The sequence below is a fragment of the Sceloporus occidentalis genome, unplaced genomic scaffold (assembly GCF_023333645.1).
Source record: "Sceloporus occidentalis isolate IW3139 unplaced genomic scaffold, rSceOcc1.0.p SCAF_4, whole genome shotgun sequence".
Lineage (NCBI taxonomy): Eukaryota > Metazoa > Chordata > Lepidosauria > Squamata > Phrynosomatidae > Sceloporus > Sceloporus occidentalis.
Window position 1 is genome coordinate 85,393,672 of NW_028316984.1, and position 16,520 is coordinate 85,410,191.

The 16,520-nt window shown below is 41.7% G+C and overlaps 1 protein-coding gene across 1 annotated transcript in view; it reads left to right on the forward strand.

Annotated features, from left to right (window-relative positions):
- The window catches only part of LOC149314228 (membrane-spanning 4-domains subfamily A member 15-like), a 38,550-nt gene extending 26,269 nt beyond the window's left edge, over window positions 1–12,281 (forward strand). Inside the window, exon 6 of the mRNA XM_089523081.1 lies at window positions 12,257–12,281. Coding sequence (XP_089379207.1) covers window positions 12,257–12,265 — 9 coding nt within the window. The 3' untranslated portion in view covers window positions 12,266–12,281. The remainder of the gene's footprint in view (window positions 1–12,256) is intronic.
- The last annotated feature ends 4,239 nt before the right edge of the window (window positions 12,282–16,520 follow it).

Genomic DNA, 16,520 nt, shown 5'->3' on the forward strand with positions numbered 1-16,520 from the left:
GCACCAGCTCCGAGACCAGCTGTGTCAGCTCGGCCAGGGAATCTGTTAGCGCACGGGGTGGCCTGTAGACCAACAGAATCCCTAACTTGTCCTTGGCCTTCAGGGTCAAGTACATACAATCGATGGAGTCAATCTGGCGCACATGGTTCTTGGTGAGGGAAAGCGTGTTCTTATGGATCAAGGCAACTCCCCCCCCCCCGCCCACTCACCCTGATCTGGTCCTTAACTGAGTACCCAGCAGGGAGGGCCTGTGCCCACACCGCTTCACTCTCAGGCCCAAGCCAGGTCTCAGTAATGCAAGCCAGGTCGTAGTTCTTATCTTCCAAGAGATCATACATAATGTGGGTCTTATTTCTAACCGACCTGGCATTGCATAGGAGCAGAGACAAGGATTGTGGTACAGTTGGACTGACCCTCAGACCTCTTTGGTTAGGAGAGTGGATGGAAGGTGGGATAGATATTACGCATCGATCCCGCCTTTGCTTGCAATATGTCTCCACCCTCCTACCGCTATATCTCCCCCTGCCCCACACTACATCTATAGGAGCTCCGCTTAACACAGCCGCACCTCTCGAACCCTCCCCAAGCCAACAACAGACCATGTCTACAAACTCCTGACAAGCTGGCTTCCACCCTTCCTCAAAAACTCCCTCCTCCGCCAAAGATTTTTTAAAAAACAAACAAACTCCTGGCCGCAGTTAGCCCGGTGGTGCTGGGCAGGGTGACGCTCCTGGAGGGGAGGCCGGCAAGCCGGCATTTTAAAGAGCCCGCTGCCACCAGGCTCCTCCCCCTCCTTAAAAGCGCCGCTTTCAAGCGGCCAGAGTCCTCCAAGCCGCTGGAAAAGGCCCGGTGGTGCTGGGCAGGCAGCGAGGGTCCTCCTGACGAGCCCAGTGGTGCTGGCAGGTGGCAAATGTCCTCCTGGCCGCAGTTAGCCCGGTGGTGCTGGGCAGGGCGATGCTCCTGGAGGGGAGGCCGGCAAGCCGGCGTTTTAAAGAGCCCGCTGCCACCAGGCTCCTCCCCCTCCTTAAAAATACACAAATCCTGCTATCCAAGATCCCCTCAGCATATTGTAAATATCTGTATGCAGTCCTACAGTATGCTGAGCCATATTCCCTTACTGCATCTTACTGAAAATCCCTGAAGACACCCTGCATGGTCATTCCTTGATTTACAGCAAACAGACAAGATCAGAGGAAATGCATAGGGTCACCACAAGTTGACAGGTCACTTGAAGGCATACAAACAAGGCCTGTAATCCAACATTCCCTCATGTTAATGTAAATTTTCACACAGAGATCTATGCTACATTGAGTTACATACCCTCTACTGAGGTACTGCAAAGCCCCTGAAGCCATCCTGAACAGCCATTCCATGCTACATGGTGAGCAGACAAAATTGGAGGCATGTCTGGCTGTGTCTTAGTAATTCCTCACCATTGTCTATGTGGCAGTAGTGCTGCTGAGAGTTACTGTCCAACAGCTGGATGGACTCCTTTTCCCATCTGACTCTTTCATTACTAATCATTTATGCAGTACTTTAGGTCACCTCATATTCAGTACCCCCCATATTTATCCTAACAGACCATTGAAATAGGCCTGTATCATCTTGTGGTTGAAGAGAAGGCTGTGGGTTAGAGAATAACACATGTCTTATCTAAGTCTGTGAATAAGTGAATCTGCTTTGATCCAGGTGCTTCCTGGATCAGTACATATTATCTAAGCCATTATATCAGTGGGATTTTTTTAAAAAAGAAAAAGAAACCCCTACACTTTTTTATCAGAAAAAAAAATGGTTGATCAAGTGGGGATATCTCTATAGGACTCATGGGCCAGTTTGGCAGAAACCATTCTGAGTAGATTGCCCATCATCTGATCCACAATCAAAATGCAGACTTCCTTTATGATATGAAAATCTTTAAATATAGCTGACATACACTGCAGCTTAAAGTGAGTAGTTTAGAAGTAGGGGGTGTAACAACATGTGGAAAAATTTGAAGTGGAGACTCTCACCAAGAATAGTCTATAGCTATTCTGCCCAGGAACTCCCAAAGTGCAGGTGGCTGTATGGATCTAAAGTAATTTTTAGCACTTTTAATCTCTACCATGAACAGGTCTTTTCTAAAGCCCCCCCCCCCCCCCCCGCAAATACTTGGATTGCAACTGGAATAGCTCCTAACAATATGTCATTTCTGGGAAAATTCATGTCCTTTCCAGCAGTGGCTTCACTAAGGTTGGTGCCAGCCAGTATGGTAACTTGTGGTGTCATCTCTCCATTGTGTGGTGTATACCACACCATACAGAATTCTTAGTACAGAGTCATAGTCCAACACGCAAACCACTACATCACACTGAATAATTAAAGAAAGAACCCACAAAACATATAATTTGAAAAAGTAATCTTTACCTACCCATGTTTCAAACAGTAAATTTTAATAACTACAAAATCTGGCACACATATGCATCTGAATCCTACAAGCCACTGGTTTGTTTTACTAAACATACTTTCCTCCTGTCCACCTCATTATCTCCTCTACACACACCACTGAGCACAAGGCACATAATGAAACAGCACTTTAACAATGTGATATTCCTTCTCTGCCATTTAATTAAACAATACTCCCATAATGATAAAAAGTTAGAGTTACCCCACAAAAGGTGTAAAATCCTCCCTTACTAAACTACAATCATAATATATTTTATCAGGGGAAAGTCCCCAAGGAACAGATTGCAATTGACTGCTTCCTGGTGTAATGGTTTGAGTGTTGGATTAGAACGCTAGGAGATTAGGGTACAAAACTCCACCAGCAATGGAAACACACTGGACAAATCACACTTTCTCAGCCTCAGAGAAAGTCAGACACAAACCCCCTCTGAACAAAACTTGTCAAGAAAACCCTGTGAAAGGATCACTTTAGGATTATTATTATTATTATTATTATTATTATTATTACCCCACTCTGCAGCCAAAAGGCTATCAGAGCGGCTTACAAATTGTTAATTAGACATTCAAGATAGACTTGAATGTAAGCACCTAAAAACAAAGTATTATTTATAAATTTAGGTATGTAAAAACTTTCAAACTCTTGAATACTAGCAAAAGGTGAGGGGTGAAGAATCAAGGATCTAACCCAGATCTTGTTGGATTTCACTTATCCTAATCCCATACCATTGGCTATGCTATTTAGATCTGATGGGAGCCTACTGTCAACCAGATTGGGACAGGCTAGAGCTGCTCACTCCTGATTTTATCTGTGTTAGCACATATGCATGGATGTTGATACTTAACACATGAAAGCCACATGGAAGAAATGTTTTTTTAAAAAATTATTTTTATTGTCAGCTACTTCAGCACTGCTTCCCTCATAACTTTGGTGGCTGAAGTGAATTATCATGTATACCTAGGTGTGGGAGCCAGTAGATAATTAAACTAGAAAGGATTCATACCTGCTTATGTTGGACCCATAATGTGTGAAAACACAAATATTTATATAGCTTGTACCACACCTCACTGGATCAGACCAAAGGTTCATGTACATTTCCTACAGTGATGTACCATGTGCTTCCAGGAAGCCCATAAGCATTCAAAGCATGAAGAGATGAGACTTTCCATGTTGCTCACCCTCAACCATTATATTCTGTAATATATGAAGATGAAGATTTCATTCATGGCTTTACCACACATGGCTTTTTAGCCGTGATTCCCATGGGATGGAAGGAAGTGGTATCTGCGGCACTAATCTCACAACATCACCTTTCTCCTGTAGCTGCCCTGTCTCTGACCTATGTCTTTTCATTCAGGAGGGAAACCAATGAATGAAATACCAATGGCTCTAATCCATGACCAATGAGCAGATCTCATGACCAGAGATTGGTGGGTGGTTGCTCTTTGGGCCCCCTATCCTCTCTCTAGTCCTTCACCAGCTCCTGAGCTCGCCTCGTGGCATGGTTCATCCACTAGCCTGTATATGAGAAGGCCAGCCTTTCAACCGGGCTCAAGTGTCCCCAGAGAAAAGGGACACTTGCTTGCTCACTGGTGAGTGAGTGTGGGCCCATGCATGTGTCCATCTATCCCTTTTCTCCAGCATCCACTGAGACTGCTCAGAAGGGGTGGCATATACACAGGTCAGCAGAGCAACTACATCATCAAAAGAACTCAGGAGCCAGCAAAGGTGCCACTGCTGCTGTCGCCAAGGTCCAAGCCTAGAGGACCTTTATCCAGCCAATGAGCCTGTTCAAAGGGGTAGAGCAGTGGTTCCCAACCTTCCTAATGCCACGACCCTTTAATACAGTTCCTCATGTTGTGGTGACCCCCAACCATAAAATTATTTTCATCTTGATTCCTAAGACCATAGTAAATATGTGTTTTCTGATGGTCTAAGGCGACCCCTGTGAAATGGTCATTCAACCCACAAAGGGGTTGCGACTCACAGGTTGAGAACTGCTGGGACAGAGTATGGTGCAGTTCAGTGGATGGAGAAAGGAGACACTTGCTCACTGTGCGGGAGTGTACATTTCCTTTCCTGCCCACTGAGCTACACCTCACTTCACTTCTTGGATGTTTGGGAGCAGTTGTGCACTTCACTTACAAGGTATTACCTGGTGTGGGCTGCACCCTCTTAGAAATGCCTCATGTCTTCCAGCTATTTTGGGGATTGCAGCTAAACTTTGAGGGGAATGCCAGGGATCTGGCAGATACTGCTGTATTCCCTGATAATTATAATAATGTAAAAAGTCCTGGATTTTCAACCCAGTGAGCCCTGTATCCACTACATGATTGATGACATGGGATGCATATGTCTCATACTGATACCTTAGGGTCATCTAGGCTAATTTTTCTGCTGTTGCAGTGCCTAAATACCCTAAAGACATCAGATCCTGTCTGATCTTAGAACTTAAAAAGAGTTAGCCATGATTAGTACTTCAATGGGAGACTGCTAATGAATGCCAGATGCTGTAGGCTGTATTTCAGACGAGGGAACTAGCAAAACCACCTCTGAGTATATCTAACCTACAAAAACCTTGGAGTCACCATAGGTTGACAGGCGACTTGAAGGTAGATATACCAGCTACTTTACAGATCTGGCAGTGGATCTTCTGATATTCTTGACAAATGTTTGGATCAGAAATACCCTGATCTATTCAGAGCAGTACACTGGAGTCACTGGCATCATTAAGGTGTGGATAGTGTGAACCATACTGGGTAACAGCCCTAGAGGGTGTACATCCAATGGGGATCATGCAGCTGCTAGGTGAGCAAGAAAGGGTGTTGCACCCCCTTCTCGTTTGCCATGCCAGACCCTAAACAGCTGGATGCCACAGCACCATCCCCAAGCAGCGGGTGCTGCTCTGAGAATAGTGTTTTTGGGGTTTGGCACGCTGCTCCCCCAGGCAGCCATGCTGGACCCTGGACAGCCATCCAGAAACCACAGCACTGTCCCCCAAGCAGTAATCTTGCCGGCTGGTGGCCAGACAACTGGCTGGGGGGCAGTCGAATAAGACATCAGGAGGGAAGGCAGTGGGGCAGTCCATTCCTGCTGTCCCCTTGCACTGGGTGACACCAACTACAGAGATGCCATTGATTGGAGTCAGGATAAGATTGTCATATTTTAGTCCCATTTAAATCAATGGGGCAAGTCTGACATAAGTTGGGTTTATTTAAATGGATTTATGTCTAAATCTGGATCTAGCTTAATGGAATCAGGATATTTTGGGGCTGTAGTGGGTCCTTTCCCTTGGACTAAGAAAGGAGTGTTGTCCAACCATATGTGGCTGAATATGGCTAGGATACTTCTTTTTCTTTTTCACATTTTCCACATTAGCTCAGCACTGGTGGTTGGCCAACAGGTCTCATTTCCATCTCTCCTCTATGCTTATAATATCTGAAGCCCCAAATAAGGATTTTTAAAAATAGTTTGGCTCCAACACACTGACTTTGGGGGTATTCGCCTTCCAGGTATTCTCTTCACCTGCTTACTTCACAGAGAAGACTTCTTGATTCTCAAAGGAAATGAGGAAGTTGGCATAGGAGGGTCTGTGAAAATTAGAGAATTTCCATACATGAAGGTTAAACTGGAGGTTTCTCTAGTCTCATACAAATTTTACTTGAAGACGACGAAATACGGAGTGTTATAGGATAATGAGCTGTTGATGAGATAGTTGGAGCTAGATACATATTGGGAGGGGAAGAGTCAAATCTGATGGTAACACCTCTGCAGGATAGTTCTCACATCCATTACTTCCTGGTGAGATGACAGATAGATTGGGAATCTGAGAACAAGCATATCTAAGAGTGTAAGGTAAGTCCTTCTGGGGGGAATAATCTGATTTGGGAACATTGTTTAATCTGACCCAGGATTCAGTTCTGAAGGAATAGCAGAGCTTTTCTAAACATGAACAGGAGACCTTTTGCTCACTGCGGGATAAACAGATGCTCTATAAAGAGGAGATTTGATATTAAAGAGTATAGTTTAGATTAGACAGACATTATGTGAACTATTTGTGTCTATGAACATTTTACTTGTGTTTCATATGTGTCTGAGAACATTTTGAAATGGTTTCCAAAATGGGGATCTTTTGGGTAATCTGATTGAAATTTGGCAGCTCTGGTGCCATGGGAAGATAGGAGAGCACTGGAAAGGTTAATGCAGATTGGATGAAAATTGAGGAGAAGGAGACAGGTAGCTGGTCTTTCTGGAAGCAATGGGAAGCTTACAACTCTACCCCACAAATTATTTTTAAAATCGGCAGCCTAAATGTTTATCTGCCTGTAATTTGGCAGCTCTTATACTCTGGGAGTTTTTAAACCATTTGCAAATCCCATGCACTTTGGGTCAAAGACATCAGCATTCAGAGCAGACACTGATAGGAACCAAGTAAAACCAAGTAAAAGTTATAAATTAAATTTGTTAACAAAATGATGCCTTGTAATTAAATTTACTTTTAACTAAAGTTATTTAAAGCAGAATTTCAGCATACATGCTTCTCTATAATCAAGTCATTTGCAAGACTATTTCTTGCTTTCTTCATTAGTTTCTAATTTATTCAAGAACAGTTCCGGTGGGTTAAGGCACTTTTGAAGTTAGCAGTCTAAATACCTGTACCACTTTCACCCATACCTCATTTCTAAAAATAATAAAAGTTCCTACAAATATAGTTGTCACTCAACTTTTGTGAGGGTTAGGGCTGCAAGATCTCTGTAAAAATGGGAAAACCGAAAATAAGCCTACTACTCCCCACCCCCATCTCTTGGCCTTTCTAGGTCCTCCAACATGATTCCATGGTCAGCTTCCAGCACTGGAGGACTTAGAAATGCCTAGAGAGTACCTGTTTTTTCAATCATATTTTTTCATCACCTCCACAGCAATGGAGGTGGTTACAAATATAGGAATAAATGTATAATCAAATCTGTGAATGCTTACTGCACAAATGTGGAGGGATAACTATACTATTTTATAAAATCAGGAGAACTTCAAAAAGTTATCCAAACCTTTGAATTCCCAGTGAAGTGCAAGATCAAAAGAAAAGGAAAATAAATACTCATAAGAATAGAATTTCAAAGAATTTCCTTCTCTGCTTTACAAAACACTTTTTGTTTCAAAAACACATCTGTCGAAACACACTGCATCACTAAAACTGAGTTCTACAAATAAAAGACTGGTTTAGATTTTACTAAAATTTGAAGTAAATATTCACTGAGGTGTATGCATATGAACATATATGTTCATATGCATACACCTGTTAAATTTTAGCTGCCATACAAAATTGCAATGAAAAAGGAAGAACCACTGTCAATCTTAAACTATAAGGCAGATATATGTAGGCCCAAAAACTAAATTTTATTTAATTAGACAGTTCTCTGCCCTCAGGCTTACAATCTAAAAATACATGTCACAGAAAGAGAAGGAAATGGCAGTGGGGAAGAGGATCCAATCCAGCAGTTCTCCTCTCCCTCTGAGGCCAGGGCCATGGCAGATGAACTGGAGGGAAGGCTCTTCTTCTTTCTCTGGCTAGGCCTGATGGAGCTGGGGCTGTCTTTCTCTCCCTCTGATGCCAGATGAAGGCAGATGGACTAAAGGGGGGGGGGGGTCATCTTTGATTCTTTGGCTCCCAAAGTGGCCAAAACCACCTAGAAATGCAGTGACTTGGTTCTCCAAACCTCCAACACCCAAGTGAAAAGCACTACAAAAAAGAAAGCAGAACGGCTGAAAATCAGCCAGAATGATGGCCAGAAGTGATGTCATGTGACTTTGGGTGCACTGAGATGAGATGAGCTGGACTGTAATGTGAGAGATTTAGGTTTATGTTTCTGTAGCTATAAGGGAGGGCAAAATGAAGACTTAAAATAAAAATTCTGCCTCTCCAAATGAATTTTTAATTTTTAATTCAGGCCCCAAATTTTTAGCATTGCAGAAAGTGAGACAATGAAAACTGATCACACCTACAACTCTTATATTTACAGTTTCCTTGGTAACTTTGCCTGCCTCTTTTCTTTGGATGCCTAAAATGTATTTCTAAACTGTCATCTGAAGTTATAAATGATTTCGGTTTTATAAGTTAAGAGATTGAAGGAAAGTTTCACTGGTGAGGGAAAAATTCTTATGGGGGATAATGCCCTCATTGTATCCCTCCCATTGCTACACCCTTGAGCTGTCTCAATACAGCCATGAAACTCACTGAGTGTCCTTGAGCTAGTCACTGCTTAATTTGATCCACCTCACTAGTAAATACAATGGGGGGGGGGGCGTTGTTAAAAGAGTTCTGCATAACACCTTGAGCTCATTAGAAGAAAGGTGAGGCAGAAATGTAAATAATAAAGGACTAAGTAAATTGGTATTTTGCTCCAATGATTTTTTACTAGTTTTAGCTCATTATGACAGCATGATAGCTTAGCAAAATCCAAGATTACAAGGTTTTAAGCCAAAAAGAATATAAGAACTTGAAGAAAGGTGAAATATATTCTTTGCAATTGGATGATTATCTTAACTGGACACCATGTCAAGACACAGGGCTGAGTCCAGAAGTACACCCAGACTTCAAACCTGACATTTCAGGGGGAATGTAAATCCATCCAACATAGGCCAAATCTCTATTTCTTGATCAGTCATTTTGACTGCTTTTGGAGGACCTCTGTCTTGTCTAGATTAAACTTCAATTTGTTTGTCTCATCTGGGCCTCATTCCCACTACGTTTTAAACCAGTTTGCAAACTGTTTTGAAATGGTTTGAATAACCCTTGTTTGGACTTGAGCCGAATCGCTGAAGCGGTTTGGAGAGGGGGGGCATGTAGTAGATCCATTTAACATGTTTCTTTTTGACACCCATTTTTTCTACATCTTTTGCAATAAATGGATCCAGTGCAAGTGTGAATGGGATGCGGATTGGAATCGATTTTTTAAATGACATGATCAGATTATCATCTGCTGAAGAGGATCCCCTTGGAATCAAATCATTGATCAATGTGAATCAGAAGTGGGTTATTTTACAACAAGAAAATGTGATCAGGGCAAATGCAGTGTGAACCACACTCCACTGTCGAATTGATCCATCGATTTGGATTCCAAACTGATTTATTTGTAAGTGGGATTGAGGCCCTGGTTCATTACTGTCTTCAGAGATTAGTTTAGCACCATAATAGGTTTCTTGGAATTTGATGGAAAGGAGAGACTTGAATTCATGCATGTATTCAACTGAGCATTGAATTGACTCAGTTTGGTTTTAATTATTCTTGGTTTTTAATCAACATGCAAAAATATAGTTGATGTCAGGTAATGGGAGAAAGCAATGTGTCCCTTGGATTGCAAGTAAGAAACTACAAGATTCCATGCACTAGTGGTATAGCTACTGATGATGTTGGTGTCTTTTCCCCATATATGAATACTGTTATTCCCAATGGCATTTTCCTTCATTCCCCAAATTCCTAGCATTGCAGTAATTAAAACTCCCATTAGGCATTTAGAATAAACCTTAGTCATTTAAAAAAAAAGCCAAAGGGAGGCAAAGTTACCAAGGGAATGCAAACACCCCAAACATGAGAGTTATATGTAAAATGATTTTAACTGTCTTCTCTCTGCAATGCTAGAAATTTGGAGACTGAAGAAAACTTTCATTTGTTGCGGCAGGATCTTTATTGGAGGGGCAATGCTTTCCTTTTATCCCCCTACCATTGATGTACTCCTGTGAACAATCCTCTTGAGTGTAATAAAACCCTCAATTTATTTCCATCTGAATTTAGAAACTTCATCCTGAGATTTTTCTGGTTTCATGTGGAAACCAGTAAATCAAATCAGAAGACTCTCTGACTTTTCTATTGAGAACAGTAGGCTGTTTGATTAGAAACATGTATACAGTATGTGTTTGCCTGTATTTTGGGCCATTATTGCCTAGACAGAATGCACATGTACAAATTTGTATAATTTGGGAACAATGTGTACAAAAATTTATATATTTGTAAGAATGAGTACAAAAATGTATACAAATCTCAGTCTGGACTAAAAATCCCAAACTATACTGATGAAACAAATTGAAGATTAGAAAGGGAGAATTGGAATGCATTCCCACCCCTCCTGAAATGATTCATGAAACTATTTTCTGTCCAACCTCTGCCTAATGCCTGATGGTTTGTCTTGTTACTGAGGGGTGAGAAATTATTTGGTCCCTGTTTTTATGCAAATGCATATGTTTTAAACTACATACAAAATAAAACACTATTATAGGATGGCCTTTTCAAATTTTGCCACATATCAGAAATTTAGGTAATGAAAACAAGAAAATACTTATAATTGAGAAACATGGCCACATGTAAGCATATTTTAGAAACAGTGCAGGTAAGTATTTGTATGTTAGGAGAAACTGACAAAAGTAACACATTCGATTTTTCTTTTTTAAAAAAAAGAATGCAGGAATTGGATAGAATGGGCTTGATATTAGAGAATAAGCAGAATAAGCACAAATGGATTTGACAGTTTCATCCATCTGTTTATGTAGCAAGCACTCCTGATGCAAGTTTGAATGGATACAGAGCAAGACAGACAGGGCCAAGAAGAGTTTTGATGCCTTTCCCACTGTGTCCCCAGAATGGCCATGTCTGATCTTGAGCTTTTAACAACAACAAAAATTGATCTCTCAAAATAATTCTCCCAACACAAAGACGAACACTGGCAGGGAGTGAAGGAGGTGAGGACCAAAAAGAGGCAAATCCTTTTGCATCTTCCCTGCTTAGTCTAGCAACTTTCCCTAATTCTTTCTTTGTATACTGTCCAAAGAGCAGTACAGGAATTATTCATGAATAATGACCATATTGAATGCTTACTTATAAGGTAATTTCAAACCAGGGAGCTCATTTTTGTGGTTTCAATTTGGGTAAATAAAGGGTTCTGGCCTTCTCTGGCTTTGGTGGGAGGTCTGGGGAGCTGATATCTTCCCCTGTTGCATGTTTTTCCCAGGGCCCATATATTAAATATGGAGTCATGGCCCAGCCCTCTTGGTGGCCACCCAACTGGTAGCTGGTTGGGTGGCTGGCTGATGGGTGGGCAGGTTCTCCCTGGGTGCAGAGCAGACCAGCAAGCAGAGATTTAAGCAGGAGTGGGCCAAGCTGCCTGGCAGTTTTTTAAAGAAGTGGCTCATCTCACCTTCCCACCCTCACTCCCTTGGATCCTGGCATGTTTATGTTGGTAATATGACTTTTGTATATGCTTCAGGAAATATTACTCTTCCTTAGTAAACTTTTCAGACTCTGTCACAACTTTGGGGATTGGTAGGTTGGGCATTGGGCTACAACTATTTGAGAGCAAGGTTGGGCTTGCATGCCCATCTTTCCTCCTTTGGAGGTCCCTTTTAAGGAACCTTGAGTGTGAGGGCATTCGAGGGGTGCTCAGGTTGGGCAGCATGGAGAGATAGCCAGTGGTAAATGTCCATGCAAATTTCATTTGCTGCCATCCTACAATAGTCAGGCTGTGTTGTGGGGCCCACTAGGTAGCAAACAGATTGTCTAATGCCTGGAACTATTGCCTTGTGCAGCTCTTAAGTTTCTGACAACTATAACTAATTAAGTTACAGCCATGACAAATCCAGCGAAGATGTTTGTTTCATGTATTTTTTTTTCTGGTTGTATGTTGTAGCCTCATGCTATGGTTGTATGGTGTAGCATCACCACTAATCCAGCAATATGATTTATCTATGCCTGTGTGAGCATGATTTGTAATATCCACTTACATCTGAGACAGTGTTACTTGTTTCTTTGTTTCTTTGATGTGTTTGCAGATAATTTAGCAGTGATTGACTGGAGACATTCTGTGAGAATGGATGGTAGACCAGCGATGTTCTTTCCCTCAGATGGTTCTAATGTATATCAAGCCGACCAAGGGGTTTCTGGTACTACCATTAACCAAACACAGTATGTACAAAATGGAGGCCAGGAATTCGGAACCCCCAGCAACCCACCTCAAGTGAGGTCACTGGAGCAATTTCTCAAAGCAGAGGCCAAGACTCTAGGGGTGAGTGTGTTTGATATCTGCTTCTGTTGAGGGACCTGGTCCATAGTGGTTTCCCTGCAGGAGTGATGTCAGTGCAGGAAAGACTGCCAACATGGCCCAAGTGCAGGGGAGCTTGCTCTGCCATTTTAAATAACAGAACATGGACTAATACTGGAAAAGGCTACACATCAGTCAGGCTTGGACACAAAGGCAGTGCCAAATAAGATAATCCTTTCTTTCTTTCTTTCTTTGAACAAAATTGGATTCATCATGACACCACACCAGCTCAGAGATCCTTTAGCTCCACTGGCTGATAGAATACCCAGTCTTATACACTACTGGAGGCACTGAAATTATGGAGATTATCACACAGTGAAGTTCCTCTGGGAAAGACACGGGATCCTATTGCACTGCTCCATGGCCAAGCAGTAGGCAACCTGTATGTAACCTGGGCTTCTCCAGGCTTCTTGTGAAGTTTTTCAAAAGTGAGGTGTGTGCCCCCCCCCCCCCCCAGCTTCTGAGAGATGGTCACCACCCTTGAGAGTTCTTGTCACTATATAAGAGTTAATTATATAAAGTCTGAAAGATAGGCTTGCCATAAGGACCAAGCCCAGATCATTTTCCTTTTATGGGGTGGATGGAAGTCCTTTTCAGTATTTGAACATTACCTGTGAGTAATAAAATGCCTTGAAAATGGGGAGTTCTTTTGCCAATTTATATACAAAGAGAATTCCGTTTCAGTTTTATATTAATAGACAAGATCAGAACATATAACCTCACAGGTTTATCCTGTTATTTCCAACAGCCTTATTGGAGTTCCAGTGACCTGATTTATATTGTTTTGTGCATTTTCTTTCCATAGGCCATCCAGATTTTTATTGGCTTAATGCATATTGGCTTGGGAGCTATTTTAGCTGTTGATTCGGATTCAGACTACTCACCTATTGCTGTTCAGGCAGGCTACGTTTTCTGGGGTGCAGTTTTTGTAAGTAGTATATTATATTTCTAGGGAAACTAGTGTGATTAGGGATTATGATTTTGAAATTAGAGTTTGCAGGTCTGTAATGAAATCCAGATCACATATTGATTCCCATTGGCAAGATTCCATAAAGGGGTGCCGCATGTTTCTGTGTGAATTGCCTGCACCACTCCTTCCCACCCTCACACATTGCTTCCATATATAATGTGTAAATCCATCTTTGAAGCATATGTGTTCCCCTCAAGAATCATAAGGGGGTCCCAGTAAGCAGAAGCTCAAAGAACCCCTTGCAGTCATGGGGTTAAATCAGTTAATTACATTGAAACAAATGAATTTATCTTTCTATATAGAAAAATATCCTCCTTGTGTCATAATAATTTTTTAAAATCAAGAATAGGTACTTTTGAACCAAAAGAAACATAAGATTATCAGAAGTGCAGCGTATTAAGGACCACCTCTTCCTTGTGTTTCTTCCTACATCTACTAGACGCGATCACTCCATGCTGTTTTTTTTTCCTGAATTTGCCCTCCTTTAACATTTTTTGCCGAAGGATTTTTTTTCCTTGAGTAATTTTCTAAACCTTGGGGGTCACTAAATTCATTGAAAGCTCCATCTTGGGTGTAATCCCTAACCGTTCCTGGAGAACCGGTTCTACTTATATATAGCGAAGATGAGATGATAGGAATAATGCTTTTCCTACCCTGAGGCTGGTACTAGCTGGCTTTCGAGACTGGAAATCCTTGTCACAGAACCCATTTTTTCTGAGTATGGAAAACTTTTTTTCTAACAGTTATATGGATTGTATCTAATGCATATTTCTTCTTATTTTGGACAGTTCATTATTTCAGGATCTTTGACTGTAAAGGCTGGTCTACATGTAAGTGTTTTATGTGAACTGGTGCAGGCTTTCACATCTTTGAACAGACATTCAATTGCCTTCACTTCTCTGAGTGCATTCCAACGTGTATTCTGTTGGCCCCATGCAGCTGACAATCAAAGGGGAAGACATACATACTTCCGATTGCATTTTCACCTATTCCTGTTGATATTGTTTTTGATTGTCAATCAAAGGGAAGGACATATGGACTTTGCTTTGCATATCACCTATTCCTGTTGATATCATATGATGCAGTGTTGCCAATGTGGTGACTTTCACACAAAAACGGGGACTTTTCAGAGCCTTTGGTGTGACTTTGGTGATTGGTTTTAATGGTAATTTTGAGAGTTGAAATAAGTATTTGGTGAGATATGGGGGGGGGGGGGATTTGGTGAGTTTTGGCCAAACGTTTGGGGAATTATCTTCGAGGCTTGTTGGCAACACTGCTTCTGAGCCATGGACCAGTGGAGGGTGGGGTGGATTTGGACAGTTGTTACTCCTCATCTGCCCCTGTCATCACTTAGTGTGTGTGTGTGTTGGGAAAAAGCTAATGTTTATTTCTCCTTGAAATTTTTCTGCTCAGAAAAACTAGTGTATCAGGAGCTTTAATGAGGGCAGAAAGACTTAGGAGTTTATCACACAGCTTTTTCTCCTGAGGCAGGTGTTGGCTGAAACCATTTAAAAATAGATGTTATTGCACGCCTCCCAGCCCGGGTTGGAGGCATCCCATACCTGATCTGGATTCCTAGCTGTACTTTGTAAAGAACAGGACTTTAGTCCAAACTTTAAATGAGCTATTCAAATTCCTGAACTTATCTATAGGATATGGTTTGGTACATTGGACAGTTTTTTCAAGTTGGGACTAACTCCCAGAGTGTATTCACTGACTAGAGTGCCTCATCCATCTAGGACAGTGGTTCCCAACCTTTAATACAGTTTCTCATGTTGTGGTGACCCCCAACCATAAAATTATTTTTGTTGCTACTCCATAACTTTAATTTTGCTACTGTTATGAATCGTATTTTCATTGTTACAAATTGAAAATAAGTAAAGCATAGTGATTAATCACAAAAACAGTCTCAGAGAATGGCAATGGCCAACCCCCTCTGAAGAAATCTGTCCAGAAAGCCCCAGGATAGGTTGCCTTGAGCCTTGGGCAAGAAGCCACACTCTCTCAGCCTCAGAGGATGGCAGTGGCCAACCACCTCTGAAGAAACCTGTCCAGAAAGCCCCAGGATAGAGGGGCAGATGAGTAGTGGTTCAGAGTGAAACTGGAACTCATTGGCTGTGCTGTCTCTCTTCCTTTTTGCAGAGCTCTATGTTCCTGAGAGAGGAAGGAAAGGGGATGTTGAGGGCAGTTCTGAAGCACCTGAGGGGCCTGGAGGTGGCTGCTGCTTTAATGAGCTTAGCTTGGATGCCCTTTGTTTGGGAAGTGGTGCTCTGAGGGGGGTCCCTGGTGACCCCTGGGAAACTGTCATTCCAACCCCAAAGGGGTTCCGATCCCCAGGTTGGGAGCCGCTGATCTAGGAGATAATCACATTTTCATTCCAGCACTTCCCTAGATTTTAGGAGTGATCCTGCTGATGAGCAACAGTGTATTAGTACATCCTCTTCTGATGTGATATGAGGTTTCTGCTATGACTAGATTGGTATTTAACTCAAGAGACAAAGAAAAAAATCATTAACAACTGCTTAGCTTTTCCTTAAAAATCAAAATGAAACTATCTTCTGTATGCTTATGGTAACCTAATCCATGGTCTGTCTCTTCCAGGTGAAAAGTTGTCTGGCACTGAACATCACAAGTGCTGTATTAGCAGCAGTTGGCATCATTCTGCTAATAGTGCAGCTAGCTGTAAATCCACCTATTTCTTCTACTAGTAATTCTACAAGCCTAGCTAAATATTCTTTGGCACAAGTAAGTGAGCTTGTTAGTAACAAAATGTTGATACCATGACTATAGAAAAAAGGCTATCTTCTGTCTTTGTCTCATCCTTATGCTTGGGTGGGAAAATAAGTTTTTTTGTTGGAAAAAAAAAGAAATGAATTCAAATTACATTGGCTATGGTGTATACCATCTCTTGGATCTTGAATGAACCAAATGCCCAAGCTGAATGGGCAGAAGGATCTCCTCACGCTAATGTCTTCTAACTACTGAGTTAAATGGTATTCTAGATAGCTTCATGTATGGTATCTCT